Source organism: Mastomys coucha, chromosome X (genome assembly GCF_008632895.1).
Source record: "Mastomys coucha isolate ucsf_1 chromosome X, UCSF_Mcou_1, whole genome shotgun sequence".
NCBI classification, from domain to species: Eukaryota; Metazoa; Chordata; class Mammalia; order Rodentia; family Muridae; genus Mastomys; species Mastomys coucha.
This window is the reverse complement of record NC_045030.1, coordinates 160731555-160746954: the sequence shown is the minus strand read 5'-3', so window position 1 is coordinate 160746954 and position 15400 is coordinate 160731555. Positions and strand designations below refer to the sequence as shown.

Genomic DNA, 15400 nt, shown 5'->3' with positions numbered 1-15400 from the left:
ACACACACACACACAGGGGGAGAGAGAGAGAGACATACATATGCACACACATACATACATGATGCATGTACATACAAACACAAAAGGAAATTGTGGTAGAGTGCTTGCCTACCAAATATGAGAGCCTTAGTTTAATCCCCATTACTACCAAGAAAAAAGAAAAGATAGGGTTGCACTCATAAAAAAAAAATCTAACTTCCAAATATAACACAAAATCTTTATGTGCTGGTGACACTGATTAACTATTAAAAATAAACATGCTGCTTTACCCATTTCATCTGAAAAGTTACTTGAAAATGACAAGGGCTCACTTCAAAAGCAGCGGTTTTATTGCTGTGAAGTCTTGACAGTCTCATCTTTTAATTTCTTTCTTGTTGTTTTCTTGGTGTGTAGTCCTCTCTTAGTCATATATACTAAACAGAAACTCTCTCACTAAGCTGCTGTCATGATCCTGGGGCTACATTTTTACTACATCACTCTTAAAATGGCTGGGACCCTTGCTGTAGAGTTTTTCTTTCTTTAAAATCCTGGGCTAGAGCTTTGATATCTTATAAACTCACCAAATTGTACTAATTTGCTTATGTATATATGTATGCACATATGTATGTAAGTAAGTTACATATGTGCATTTAGTGAGATAGAGTGTGTAGCCCAAATTAGCCTAGAACCCACTATGTAGCCCAGGCTGATCTCAAGTTATGGCATTCCTGACTCTGTCTCCAGAGTGCAAAGATTCTCAGTGTGATCCACCATACCTGTTCTGGACTTGGAAGTTCTAAGAAAGAACTTCTACCCTGGTGCCATCTAGGATCCATGCCACTGAGAAGGCAAAACTATCAGAAGTCACTCTAGCCACTTGATATGGGGAAAATACTCCCAGAGTTGGGGAAAGGAGGGCAATATGTGTTATGCTGGCAGTTGCACTAAATGCAAGTAATTATAATCTGTTTTATGACTTTTGCTCTAGTCTATATTTTCTTCTGTCTGCAGTGGATGCCCAATATTATAGCTGATAGATACCAGCATGCAAGTCAGAAGATGACATAATTAGAATTGAGGGTCCTACAAATAGGACTTCCTTTTCTAAAAAATGATAACCACAAGCTAGACATAGAGCCATACCTGTATTCTAAGTGCCCAGAATTTACTTGGTGTTAAATCACTCAGGATCTCCATGAGTTTGAGGGTATTCTGGGCTACCTAGAACACTTCTGGCCAGGCAAAGCTATAGAACAAGACTCTGTGTCAAAATAACAACAGTAACAACAATAAAAGAATTCTAGGTCTTGTGAGATAGCTCAGTGGATAGAGGCACTTGCTGCTAAGCCTAAAATTCTGAGTTTGGTCTCAACAACCCATGTGGTAGAGCGAAAGAACCAACTTTTGAAAGTTGTCCTCTGACCTTTACATGCTTTCCATAGCATATGTACACACACATACAAACACATATACACTCATAAATTCACTGCCACTATGTCTAAGGGAGACAAAAGAAACATGGTTTTATTTTCAAACTAAGCCCCCAAAAATAAAGCTTCACTGTAGTATGTGGATATATAGCTGTACATACAGATTCATGTGATGTTTATAGTCAGGGAGGATAGAAGCAGTTTTAGCCATGGATAAGGGGCAGCCATACAAAAGAAAGAAAGAGAAGGAAAGATAGGCAAAACATGCTTAGAAGGCAGCTTTGACTTTCCAGACCACTTTAAGTGGTATGGGTTTTCAAATTTCTGAAAGTTTCACTTTCCTCATTCATATAATTCAGCTAAAATTTTATCTTGGGAAGTAAGAATTAGTAAAAATCTATGTACAATGTCAAAAATGATGTTCAGTGATTCTAATAAGTCAGTGGGGGATAATACAAAAAATAACAATGAAATTCAAAGAAACGCAGAGAGGAAAGGAATATATAAAGAGGCAATGAGAGGCTCTGAGAGGCTCTGAGAGACATAAGTGACTAAAAATAATGACAAATGGTCCAGGATGTAGCTCAGTAGTAAAGCAATTCTCTGTCATGCACAAGGCTCTGAGTTCCATCTGCAGGACCACATAACAAAAAACAATAATTAAAAAGAGCGACAAAATGAAAAGGAAATGGTAAGTATGTACAGAGAGTCTTGTGGTGAACAGTTTTACAACCATGTTTTCATTGAGAGAGATTTACAACCATTCTACAATGACCTTTGAAATTCCAAAGAGCAGTTGGGCAATTTAACGCAATCCTTTCACATTAGAAAACCAGTGTCTGGCCTTTTATTTTCAAATCATAAAGTTTACCCAGAAAAGAAAACCTTTTTTCCCCTGTGAGCCACTAAAATCATACAGGTGCAAGAACAAAAGGAAGTCTACCACTCTTAAAAAATGGTTACAATACTAGGGTCTTAGTGCAGTCTAGTTATTAGTAGCACACAATGTGGTGTTCAGTTAAAAGTGGGAGGGAAAATGACTTTGTTATTAAAGGCATTATCACTGCGAGAAAGATTAGAACTTTAGCCTCTCAGTGTTCTTGCTAAACTCTACAGAAAGAGTGAAGTTGCAAACATGTGTTCCATACACATTTTTCACTCTAACAGAACAGTTGCCTGGACAAGCCACCTAAAGAGCACTCTGGTGGAACCATAGGCCTAAGGTGACTAATAGTTTTGGACTTACAATGATAGCCATTTTCAGCTGTCCTTGAGTGTGCCCCAAGTTTTCCCAGTGGTTAAGGCCTTGGATTCAAGATATGTTGTCAACTTGACACAATTTAGAATCACCTCTTAGGAGAGTGTCTTAGTCAGTGCTCTATTTCTGGGGAGAGACAATGGCCATGGTTACTCTTATAAAATAAGGCACTTAACTGGGGCTTGCTTACAGTTCAGAGGTTTAGTTCATTCTCATCAAGGTGGGGAACATGACAACACATAGAAAAACATGGTGCTGAAGAAGTAGTTCTACATCTGTATCTACAGTCAGTGGAAAAGAGAGACATTGGGCCTGGGTTGGGTCTTTGAAACCTCAAGCCTACCTCCAGTGACATACTTCCTCCAACAAGGTCATATCCACTCTAAGAAAGCAGTATCCTGCCCCCTCTCTATGCCTAATGAATGGTGTCACTCTGTGATAACTACACACACAAATATATAAACCAATAGGAGCTATACCTATTTAAACTACCACAAAGGTTTATGACAAGGGACTGTCTAGATCAAGCTGACCTTTTGGCATGTGTGTGAAGGATTTTCTTGATCATGTTAATTGGTATGAGAAGACCCAGTCAATTGTGGGTGGCACCATTCCCTAGATTTATGTACTGTACTAAATACGAGTATAAGAAGTATGCTGAGCACTAGTAATGCATTCATTGCTCTTTGCTCTTGACAGTAAATATGATGTAACTAGATGCTTCAAGCTTCTGTTAACTTGACTTCCCCCATCTGTGTTGCATTATAACCTAGAACTGTGAGCTAAAACAAACCTTTTCTCCACTAATTTAGTTATTGTCATAGTGAACTAGAACACTTAGCATCATATTATGGCTAGTACCACCTTTTTTTCTCTTTGGAAACTCTCAGAAGAGTTCCTGAGACATAAGAAAAGTAAACAGTAAATTTCTGATATCAGTTACTTGGCATATTGCTGTGAGCAAATACCTTTGAAAAAAACAACTTACGGAAGGGCTTATTTTGACAAGAAGTTTGAGGATACTCTCCTCAAACATGACAGGCAAGGCATGATGGCAGGAACATGAGGCAGCTGAGAACATTGCATCTCTAGTCAGGAAATAGAGAGTGATAAATGTTAGGCTAGTGTTCAGCACTTTCTCATTTCATTCAGCTTGGGACACAAGCCCATGGGATGGTGTCATCCCCATTTAGGTTTTGTCTTCCTTCTTTTGTTAAACCTTTCTGAAAACACCCTCAAAAACACCTGGAGGTGTGCTTCCTAATGGCTGTAATTCCAATAAAGTTTATGATGAAGGGTAATCATCATATTTCATTTTCAGTCCAGTGAAGGCTAATCCACAATTCCCACCCCAGAGTGTTCTATGTCTCCTGAGTTATTCCAAGAAGGTAAACAGTATATACTGTAGGAAGGAAGCCCAGATTGAGCACATTTTTTAAATTACAAATTGAGGTGAATTTTAGTCAAGACCTTCTAATAAGAACTTGCAAGCTAACATTGTTTTTCATCCTACCTTGAAATTTTACCTTTAAATATTTTCAAAATTCCTAATCCCACATATCTACATATTTATTAGCTTTTAGGAGACTCTGAATAAGTATAATTTGCTCTCAGTTTCCTGACCTGTTTAGTTTTCTTGTTCTAACCCACAAGTTAGAAGACTATAACTAATGGGCTAACTCTTGTTCTTATAAATAAAGTTTTATTAGAATTTAACCATACACATTGTAACACTTTTCTTAGGCTACAGCAACTAATAATTGCAAATATGGTAGCTTGGAGAAAGAAATAGAAATTGGCTTTCTGTTCAAAAATCTGAAGTCTAAAATCAAGGTGTAAACATTATCTTGGCTTTCTCCAACAGATCTAAAGGAGGATGTATCCTACATCTTACTGCCACTGACGGCTGTCCGCATTCTTTGTGGTTGTACTATGCAAGCCTTTGCCTATGTGTCCACATGGCCTTTAATTCTTCCCTATGTGGCTCAGATTCTTTTCTCTCTCTTCTGCTTAAAGCGATTTGCCACTGGATTAAGGAACTGCACAGATAATTCAGAACCATCTTAGATTAAGATACTTAATTAAATATACATGATGACTTTCCAAATATGGTCAAATATTCAATAAAGAAACCTCAAAGTGGACATGTCATTTGTGGACCACCATTCCACCCACACTCCCATGTGTTTATGTATCTATTATCTATGGCTGCTTTCATGTTAAAAATAGTCTAAAATACAACAAATATTTACTATTTGGCCCACTTTCAATAAAGACTTTGCCAAATCTTAGTCTAAATCTGCAGCCCTGTTACAATGAATCTCTGCTAACTAGTCTGTCTCCTAACAACACAGACACACAGACACACACACACACACACATGCATATACATATAAGAGAGAGAATGTATTTTTGTTGTTAATGTTGAAGTCAATGATGCCAATATGGCCAATGTCTAGCTCAGTGTCCTTAAAAGTAAATATTTTACTGTTACTTATAAAGATGCAAATATTTAGCAAAATGATACTGAATACTGTTCAGCATTCTACAATTTGGGAAGAAAACACTACTACAGTAAAATTGATTTTCTTTTCCAAATACCATGTGTGTCAGTATATCTTAAATATGGGACAGGTGGTGGTCTGAAAAAACAGATGGAAAACTAGTAGGGCCCTAACTTTTTCTCAGAAAGTTGCTTCTGCAATCGACAAAACAATAGCCACAGAATGACCTACTTCTTGCTTTTGTTAAATATCAGAGCAAATCTCCACATTACAAGACCCTCGAAGAGCAAATGAAACAATATTTAAATTCATGTTGTGCAATTTTAATTGGAATGAAACATCAAACAAATCTTCACACACTCCCATGATGCAAATGAATGTTGAAGTAAGCCTAAATATTAAATATGCCCAGAAATAGCTGAAAAGAAGTCCTACGAGGGAGGCATCTTGTGCATTATATATACATACATATATATGTATGTATACCTATGCATATAGATATGAATACTAACATTTATACATGAATATATTATTACCACTAACATACAAGTAGGCTGAAAATGAGGTTCCACATTCAGTTTCTTAATAAATGTAGGAAAAGTATGAAGCTTCTTGACTATCTCATAACTCAAGAAAGATGAAGTCGTTATCATATTTTACCAACTACAGAATGTTAGCTCTCACTTCACAAAGTAAATGGAGTGTTTTCTGGGAAAAAATATCCATGAGAATATCACCTTTAAGGATTATAAAAGTTTTATTATATATTTCTGATCATGGATGCCTTTGAGGCCAATAATAAAAGCAATGGCTAGAAGGAATTAAGATATCACCCTCTCTTCCCAAATGCTATTGTTACATGTTATCAAACAGCATCTCTATTTTGTGCAGTATCAATTTGATTAAGTCTCCTAACCAAAGAATCTCACACCTGGGGCCTACATCAAGTACTGCTCCATTTGGAACGTTGAATAACTGTGCTTACAGAGTGATAATACAAGCCATTAAAGTATAAAATAGGCAGGAGATGACTCCCTAGATGAGATACTTGTTGTGAAAACATGAAGGCCTGAGTTTTGAATCCTTAGTACCCACATGAAAATCCATGTCCGCTGGTGTGCAACTATAATCCCAACACTGGGAAGGCAGAGACAAGTGGATCCCAGCAGCTCACCAGCCAGCCAGCCTAACTGAATCAGCAAGCTCCAGGTTCAGTGATTAGACCCTGACTCAAAACTAGATGATGAAAAATGATAGAGATAGATACCAGGCATTAATGTCTGGCTTCTGTGTACATGCTTATTGATGAGCATGGCCATATACAAACATATGTATGTAGTGTATGCAATACACAAACATACATGAGAGACAGGGGGGAGAGGAAGAGAGAGAGAGAGAGAACCTCTACCATTTCTGAGAACAGACACCATAATAACCTACCTATCTGATTCTTTCTCTTTAGGATCAGAAAATAAAGGCAAGCATAATCTCCTTGGTCCTGATTGGAACTGTATGCCTCAGATGACCACCTTCATTGGTGAAGGAGAACAAGAAGCCCAAATCACATATATAGATTCTAAGCAGAAGACAGTTGAGATGACAGACAGCACCTTGTGTCCCAAAGAGCACCGACACTTATATATCGACAACACATACAGTTCAGATGAACTTAGCCAGCCGCTGACTCAGCCAGGTGATGCCTCCTGTGAGGCCGACTATAGAAGCCTAGCTCAGCGGTCCCTTTTGACCCTCTCAGGACCAGACACTCTGAAGAAAGCACAGGAATCTCCGCGAGGAGCTAAAGTGTCCTTTATTTTTGGAGATCTTGCCTTAGATGATGGCATGAGTCCCCCAACTCTAGGTTATGAAAGAATGTTAGAGGAGAATCCAGAAATGCTGGAGAAGCAGAGGAATCTCTACATCAGCAGTGCCAATGACATGAAAAACCTGGACCTCACTCCAGACACAGACAGCATCCAGTTTGTGGCAAATTCTGTATATGCAAACATAGGTGATGTGAAGAACTTCGAGGCCCCTGAGGGAATAGAGGAGCCCCTCTTACATGACATCTGTTATGCGGAAAATACAGATGATGCAGAAGATGAAGATGAGGTGAGCTGCGAGGAGGACCTTGTGGTTGGTGAAATGAACCAACCAGCCCTCCTTGACTTATCCGGGTCAAGCGATGACATTATTGACCTCACAACCTTGCCTCCTCCAGAAGGAGATGACAATGAGGATGACTTTCTTCTGCGTTCTCTGAACATGGCCATTGCTGCTCCTCCACCTGGCTTTAGAGACAGTTCTGATGAAGAGGACACTCAGAGCCAGGCAACATCCTTCCAGGAGGACAAAGAACAAAGCAGCAGCCTGCAGAATGAGGAGATCCCTGTGTCCCTCATTGATGCTGTGCCCACCAGTGCAGAGGGCAAGTGTGAGAAGGGACTGGACCCTGCAGTCGTTTCCACACTGGAAGCCCTTGAAGCTCTTTCAGAAGAACAGCAGAAGAGTGAAAATTCAGGTTCTTTCACCATTGTTACATTTATTCACTGATAACCATTGTCATCTCATCCTTTTGAGTCATTTGTTCTTGGAGTCCTATTATGTGGTGTATCTATTTCATACATGTCCCATTTCATAAATATGCTAAACTACCATCATGGGGGGGTTGTTAGGAGGTTTCCTTTGTTGCTAGTTTTAAAAAAATAAATATAGTGCCCATTCCCCCTCTCTGAAACAACAGTGCAATAAAATCATAGTCCTTACTGAAAAGGGAAAAATCTTGTTTTATTTTTTATTTTGTTTTTGTCATTGTTGTTTGTTTTCATTTTTGTAATAACGAGTCACATTTTCTTGCATGTCTCTAAGTGCCTCTGCCCCGGCCATTAACTGCTTCTTGTTTTTTATGGCATACAGGTGTAGCCATCTTGCGGGCTTATAGTCCCGAGTCTTCATCAGACTCGGGGAATGAGACTAACTCTTCTGAAATGACAGAGGGTTCTGAGCTAGCTGCAGCACAGAAGCAGTCGGAAAGCCTCTCCCGCATGTTCTTGGCCACTCATGAAGGCTATCACACTCTGACAGAAGAGCAGACAGAGTTCCCCACCTCCAAAGCCCCCTCAGTTGGCTTGCCTCCAAAGTCCTCCCATGGCCTGGCTGCTCGCCCAGCGACTGACCTCCCACCCAAAGTTGTGCCTTCCAAGCAGATTCTTCACTCGGACCACATGGAAATGGAGCCAGAAACCATGGAGACCAAGTCAGTCACTGACTATTTTAGCAAACTGCACATGGGGTCAGTGGCATATTCCTGTACCAGCAAAAGGAAAAGCAAGCTTGCTGAGGGAGAGGGGAAATCCCCCCTGAGTGGGAATGTACCAGGGAAAAAACAGCAGGGAACCAAACTAGCAGAGATGGAAGAGGACACCAAAGGCAAAGTTGGCACTGTGTCTTCAAGAGACAATCCACACCTCAGCACTTTTAACCTGGAGAGAACTGCCTTTCGCAAGGACAGCCAAAGATGGTATGTGGCCTCTGATGGTGGGGTGGTAGAGAAAAGTGGAATGGAAGCGCCAGTCATGAAAGCCTTTCCCAGAGGTCCAGGTCTGGGTAACAGAGAGGCTGAAGGGAAAGAGGATGGCACTGTGGAAGGAGAGGCTGATGATGCTTCAGGACTCAGCCAAGGGGACCGCTTCCTAACAGACATGGCTTGTGTAGCCTCAGCCAAAGACTTAGACAACCCTGAAGATACTGACTCTCCCGCTTGTGACCATGCTACTAAGCTTCCTGAGGCTGAAGACAATGTGGCCCGCCTTTGTGACTACCATTTGGCCAAGCGAATGTCATCCCTGCAGAGTGAGGGCCATTTTTCTCTACAGAGCTCTCAAGGCTCTTCAGTGGACACAGGCTGTGGTCCGGGCAGCAGTAGCAGTGCCTGCGCCACTCCTGTGGAATCGCCCCTCTGCCCATCCATAGGGAAGCACCTGATTCCAGATGCTTCTGGGAAAGGCGGGAGTTATATTTCACCAGAGGAGAGAGCACCTGGCCATCCCAACCATGGAGCCACCTACAAGGAACTACACCCACAGACAGAAGGGATGTGTCCACGCATGACAGTGCCTGCTCTGCACACAGCCATTAATGCCGACCCCCTGTTTGGCACTTTGAGAGATGGATGCCATCGACTGCCCAAGATTAAGGAAACCACAGGTACAGCAATGATGGATTTAGTGTTTTATTTTAAGTTCTAGGAGCATGGGGGCTTTATTTACAACAAAACTAAAAATACAGAGTAAAAGGTAGAAAGGGAAAAAAAGACAATGGAGTTGTTCAGTAGTAATCATTGATCCATTGGCGATAAATAGCGGGTTTTTGAGTCTGGAACAATGTGACAAATAGACTTTTGTCATTATAATCTTGCTTTGCTCTTACTTTAGAATTTGATGGAGCCATAAATTTTGTTCTAAATTCTGAGAGCAGATGCCCCCCATATGACTTGCAGCTACAAGACAGTATTGCTTAAGATCACATAGCACTTTGATTTCCTTCTTGCTGAGATCACGCCTTTCTAGTTTTGCTGTCATGTAGTTTAGAGAAAAATATAGAACAGGCAGTGAGAGAGACTGGAGGATTTGGGCAAGTGTCTATGTGTCTATGTTCCTCTCTTATCTTTGAGAGACACACCTTCCCTAAAGTTATAGTCTCATGTGTCCAATGGACATCAGTGTTGAGAAGAATTGGAGGAGTTATGACTCCCTCAAATAAAATCTGTATCAAGAAGATAATAGAGTCACCTTTTGTGCTCACCCTAACCTACTCCCCAGCAGGCTCACCCTCATCTTGACCTACTTAGTTAATCATCAGATGACCCAAGCAGATGCTCTTAATGCTCCAAGTTATGACAATAGTGTTTTTCCCATAGTGGCCAGTGAAGATTACTGAGATCTCACACAGCTTAATTTCTAATCCTGCATTTTAAAAAAATGTCTTGAAGAGTATTCAAAGATTGTAGTGTTGCCTCCAAACTCACCATTAGCTTTGGTTGCCTACTCTGGGCAAATTGTATGTGAGTGTTACCCAGCTCACTTGGCTTGCAAAGAGTTTTTGCCTTCATTACCTCTTGTCTTTTACATATAACATGTTATCTTTCCTACAAAAAGGTGACCAGCTTGTGTAGTGTCTTGACCTCAAGCCCCATACCAAACAAACATTGCAGCTCATGCTGTCCTCTTAAAACTGGTAGCTGAGTTAATTATCAAGAATTCAATTAGGACACTTAAAAAATTGTAACCCATACCCTGATTAACTCTTAATATGAAACTTAAATATCTCAAACCTTTTGGGATAATGTATGCAGTGGGAGGCTTATTTACTAATGGTATATATCTAACCATTGATAGCTAAATATTAGGACCACAGAAATTCATGAACTACAATTGTTTCCATACAAATGCTTCAAATTCCTAGACAAATTCATCTGTGTCAGTAGTTCCAAAAGTAATAGACTCCAGGAACTCTTGACACCCTTTGACATGGATGAGTTATTAGGAAGCAAACTTTGGGAAGAAGAGTAGTCCTGACATGTAGCAACTCTTTTTAAATGGACTCCTGGAAAAATGACAGGCATCACATAGTGAATATGCATAGAGCAATAGTGAAAATGTTCACTCAAGGGATGCTTAACGACTCTGTTTTTCTACTACCCCTAGTGTAGCTTTGACAGAGCCTGGGAAGGAGAGACAAGGAGGCATGCCTTCAGCTTGGTCTCCACATCCTGAAGCCGATCCCATCCTGCTACCATCAAATATTCACTTGGAATCAAAGGTGCCAAGCCCAAATCAAGACCCTAATGATTTCTCCCAAGGAAACCAGGCATTCGGAGAGGCTGTGAGCTGGCGGCCAGCAGATCTGAGAGGGGGGAGCCTCAGAACACCCCCCAGCCAGAGGGCTCTCAGACATAGCAGCAGTATCTTCTCAGGACCCGTAGGTTTGGAGACCTTCCAAGAGAGAACCAAGGGTGTAGTCAGCTTGAAGTATCCAGGTATTACAGAAGCACAGGAGGTCAGTTCAGAAAGACGAACAGAACTCCCTCTGGGGAAGAAGCTCACCAAAAGTTTTTCCCAAAGCTCAATGCACTTTATCTCTGAGGGAAAGTTTCACAAAAGGTCCCCCATGTCTCATAAAGACTCAAAGGTGTATAGGACCCTACCCTTACGGAAGCTAGAAAGCAGCAACTGGAGATGCCGAGGACCCTTCAGTTACTGTTTTCTAAACCAAGGGCAGGATGAAGATGGGGATGAGGATGAAGAGGAAGGAGAGGCCACCCTTCAGGTCTCTTGTCTCTATCGACCACAGATAACCCAAGCCTTGTCGGAACCAAGTAACTCAACCCTGGTTGTTGGACTGCAGAAGCAAGGGGAAGAACTGTCCAGAGGGACAGTGCTGAAGGTCTGGACAGAAGACCCAGATGGCCCAGATGACTTGGACTTCAGCAGTCTGGCTTTTGATGCCCGGATTGAAAGAATAAATGCTCTAAAGGCAAACACATATGGAATGCCTGATGGGTTTCTCAAAGCCCAGAATGATGCCAATGAGCTACTCTGCCTTGTGAGGGCAACCAAGGCAAAGAGGGAGGAGTCACGCCCTGAAACATATGACCTTACACTTTCTCAGTACAAGCAACTGTTATCCATTGAGTCCAGACAGTTGGGAAGTGCCTGTAGGAAAATGGCAATGGCCGAGAAAAGCCCAGAAGAGATGCTGCTAGCTATGAGTTCAAGTTTTCAAGTGCTCTGTTGCCTAACAGAAGCTTGCATGCGGTTAGTGAAAGTCGTGAACTCTGAAACACAGCGGCAAGAAATTGTAGCAAAGATTGATGAAGTGGTCATAAACTATATTTGTCTCCTGAAAGCTGCTGAGGCAGCCACTGGCAAGACCACTGGGGATTCTAGTATTGGACTATCAATGCGACATTCAACCACCATGGCCGCTCTTGTAAGCACACTAACACGTTCTCTCAAGATGCTTTTAAATAAATAAATATGGAAGTCACATCATAATCTATCTTTGCAAAGCCATACATGAACTTTTCTTTACTTTCTGTGTACAATGAACAGATGTATCCTTTATTCTCTCTGTATATTTTGTTCTTTTATATAAAATAGGAGATAGAAGTTACATTGATGAAATCTTGAAAAGTCTTAATCAGATGTATTCTGTTTATATTATACAAATATACATGTAGAAGGAATATATGAGAAAATGATGACATTTGGCTATTTTTCATATAGTCAAAACTCCAAGCATATGATATGAAATTTTGAATTCTACATTGTTAGAGAAAAACACTGAATCCTATCCCCTCTCCTTCCAAATGGATACTTGGAGACCCTATCATTCACATTTAGAAGAAAGGCCAAAAGAAAAAAAGAGAAAAGAAATCAAAATGTATATAAAACAGTACCTGTGTTTTAAAATTATAATTTTTAAACATTGGAAGTAGCAAAAATATATTTAAAATTCAATAAGCTATTATTTATTATTAGAAAATATATAATAAATTAACTTTTTGCTCATAGTGTTTTGTTATTAGATGCTTTCTTCCAAGAACCCCCACATATTCAATTTTGGTTTATGCTATTTGGGCTACAGATTGGCAGGAGTGAGCAGATTCCATTGTGTCAGCATAAATGCTCTTTACAGTATTTCTAGACTTAAAAAGTTCCCCAAATAAAAGAACAGGGGAAATGATGGGCAGGATCCTAGGCAATAGCTAAACATATGGGTTGTCTAATTACACAAAATAAATGGAATTAGTAATGCCAAAATTAAATTGTTTGAAGAAAAGAGAGATCTGCTTTGACTCAATGTCAAAATACATAAACCAAAGGCATTATTTCCTTCCAACTCAACCATGAAGCTTACGATTTCCTTTAGAGAACACCTAGTAAAGTGTTTGTAGAATTACACAAAAGCAGATTTAATGAGCACAAAAAGTGCAGACCCAGTAATGTAAATCAGAGCATACCCCAGCAACTGGGAAGCACAGCTCAGCCTTCAGCTCCTAGGCCTCAGCTCCATGAAGGGCTTAGTGTTGCCCCTCTGCTACAGGAACATGGCTAGCAACAAAATATGGAAGGACAGCCTACTACTGGGACAAAATTTCAAATCTAGAATGTTCCAGAAAATCAAGGAGAGATGACTACTCTCATATTTGAAACCATGATTCAAAAGGTAGTATTTTACCTAATGAGTACTTCATTTGGTGGATAGAAATACAAAATCTGAACAGAAACATGGCAAATTTGACTATTTCAAGTGAAACTAAGAGAATACAAAGATGTGTTCTGAACTGTCATCACTCAAATTATACAAAAGAAGGCAAACTCTTCAATCATAAGTTAAATTGATATGTACATATGTAGTTTCTGGATCACTCTGTAGTCAAGCTCCCCACATTCCTATTTCTGTAAATGGCTTAGAATAAGAGTAGTATAGCAAGAACCAATATTTCCCATTTGTAGCCTGCCATGCAGGAGACCTAGCAAGGTCTACAGTTGCTATTTCTCTCTGGTCAGCCATTCATTCCACAGAGACTCAGCAAATGCAACACCACAGATCTATGGTTTGTAACCAATGAAAGGAGCTCAGACATGTGTTACAAATAATGTTTGATTAAATAATAAAACATTATTTCGTTACAATTCTAAATATTTGGTGTTTTGCTGTTGAGAGACATTAGTGGTGTTTACTGTGGAAAATCTTAGCAAATATTCTGTGTACTATAATACAAACAATAATAGGATGTGTGCTCTGTGTCAGACAATGTGCTAAACATTATTATCACAAGTATTATCTCATTTAATCATGTCTATGATCTCTTGGTTTGGATACTATCATTAGTTCCTTCTGGAGGCATTATGGTTTACTAGTTATGAAATGTGGGGCTTGGGATCAGAAACATCTTGTTTTAAATTTTGGTCCTGCCATTCCCTAGCCCTTTCATCTTGGGAAAGCTATCTTTTTTCAGTCTTGATTTCCTTATTGTGAAATGGACTTCAGTAATGAGATCTATTTCCATAGGGTTTTCACAAGTTTTAAGTAAAATTGTGTATTGTAAAGTTCTTACCACAATATCTGATGGAGAATAAGTATTCAATGTTAGATATTATAATTATCATAATTGTTGTGTTAAATATATTGCCCAAGATACTGTGTGGAGGATGTTTGTTTTCTATGCATATTGTATCTTGACTGTGTGCAGAACACATTATGTGTAGTGCATATCCTGAAAAGAAGCATACAAGGAAATGATTGTCCTTTTTCAAATTGCAAATCTAGCTAGAACAACTTCCTACTCCATTGTGGTTCTTTGAGAAGCCTCAGGAAAATAGCTCTGGGTCTTTCTAGCCAATCTCCCATTTCCTGTGGCTACTCCAGTAAGTTTCTGTTCACCTAAACAAAGTCTTTACTATTCAAAAATCTCAAAAGGCCCCTTACCTTCATTAAGCATGGGGCTCCTAATTGGAGTTCGTGTCCATTAGAGTATAAGAAGAACATACTAGAATGATACTTGTGTTTATTTTTATCTAGTTTTTTTATGTTTGTGTATGTTTTATAATGGCATAATAGTACAGTGGTACATGTACATAATTTTAAATAAATAAATAAACAAATAAACAAGCATAAGCCTGGTGCATGTATGCAAAGTACCATCACAGGTAGCATTGCTTTCACTAAATTTTGAAGAACATGGAACTGACATTGAAATTCAGAGTCCTGCCTGTTTTCCCAAATGTCTCTCTCACCACTTTTATTTGGCTGTCATTATAAAAGGGTACAAATGTGTGCAAAAATGCATGCAATTGTAAAAGACACCAACTGGTGACTCCTTGGACATCAACTCCTGATCAATATTACTTGCTCCATTTCTACACACCTTCTCCCAGCCTGTATGATTTAGATGCTCCATGGTATCATGTCACTTAATCCATGAGTATCTTATTAGGGATCTTCTAGGAATAAGAACTTTTAAAAATAACCACAATGCCACTTCACATATAAAAATGAGCAATTCCTCCATATCATTAAACAAACATTACAGAAATAAATGGTAATGAAAATGAACGTCCTTTACAAACTGAGCCTCCAGAGACCTTGTCCATAATCACTGCCATCTTTCCCCTACTCCTTTCTCTTTATCAGTATTTTCATCCATTTCATTCTTCCAAGTT

At 39.6% G+C, this 15400-nt stretch overlaps 1 protein-coding gene across 12 annotated transcripts in view; it reads left to right on the top strand.

Moving 5' to 3' along the window:
• Frmpd4 (FERM and PDZ domain containing 4) overlaps window positions 1-14850 on the top strand; it is a 659278-nt gene extending 644428 nt beyond the window's left edge. For 8 of the 12 annotated variants that reach the window (XM_031371240.1, XM_031371267.1, XM_031371257.1 and 5 more), the window contains 3 exons: window positions 6634-7692; window positions 8088-9377; window positions 10877-11005. In XM_031371240.1, coding sequence (XP_031227100.1) covers window positions 6634-7692; window positions 8088-9377; window positions 10877-10881 — 2354 coding nt within the window. In that variant the 3' untranslated portion in view covers window positions 10882-11005. Of the gene's footprint in view, window positions 1-6633; window positions 7693-8087; window positions 9378-10876 lie in introns of all 12 variants that reach the window. The other 4 variants (XM_031371291.1, XM_031371278.1, XM_031371300.1 and 1 more) reach the window with 2 other exon arrangements.
• Window positions 14851-15400: the final 550 nt, after the last annotated feature.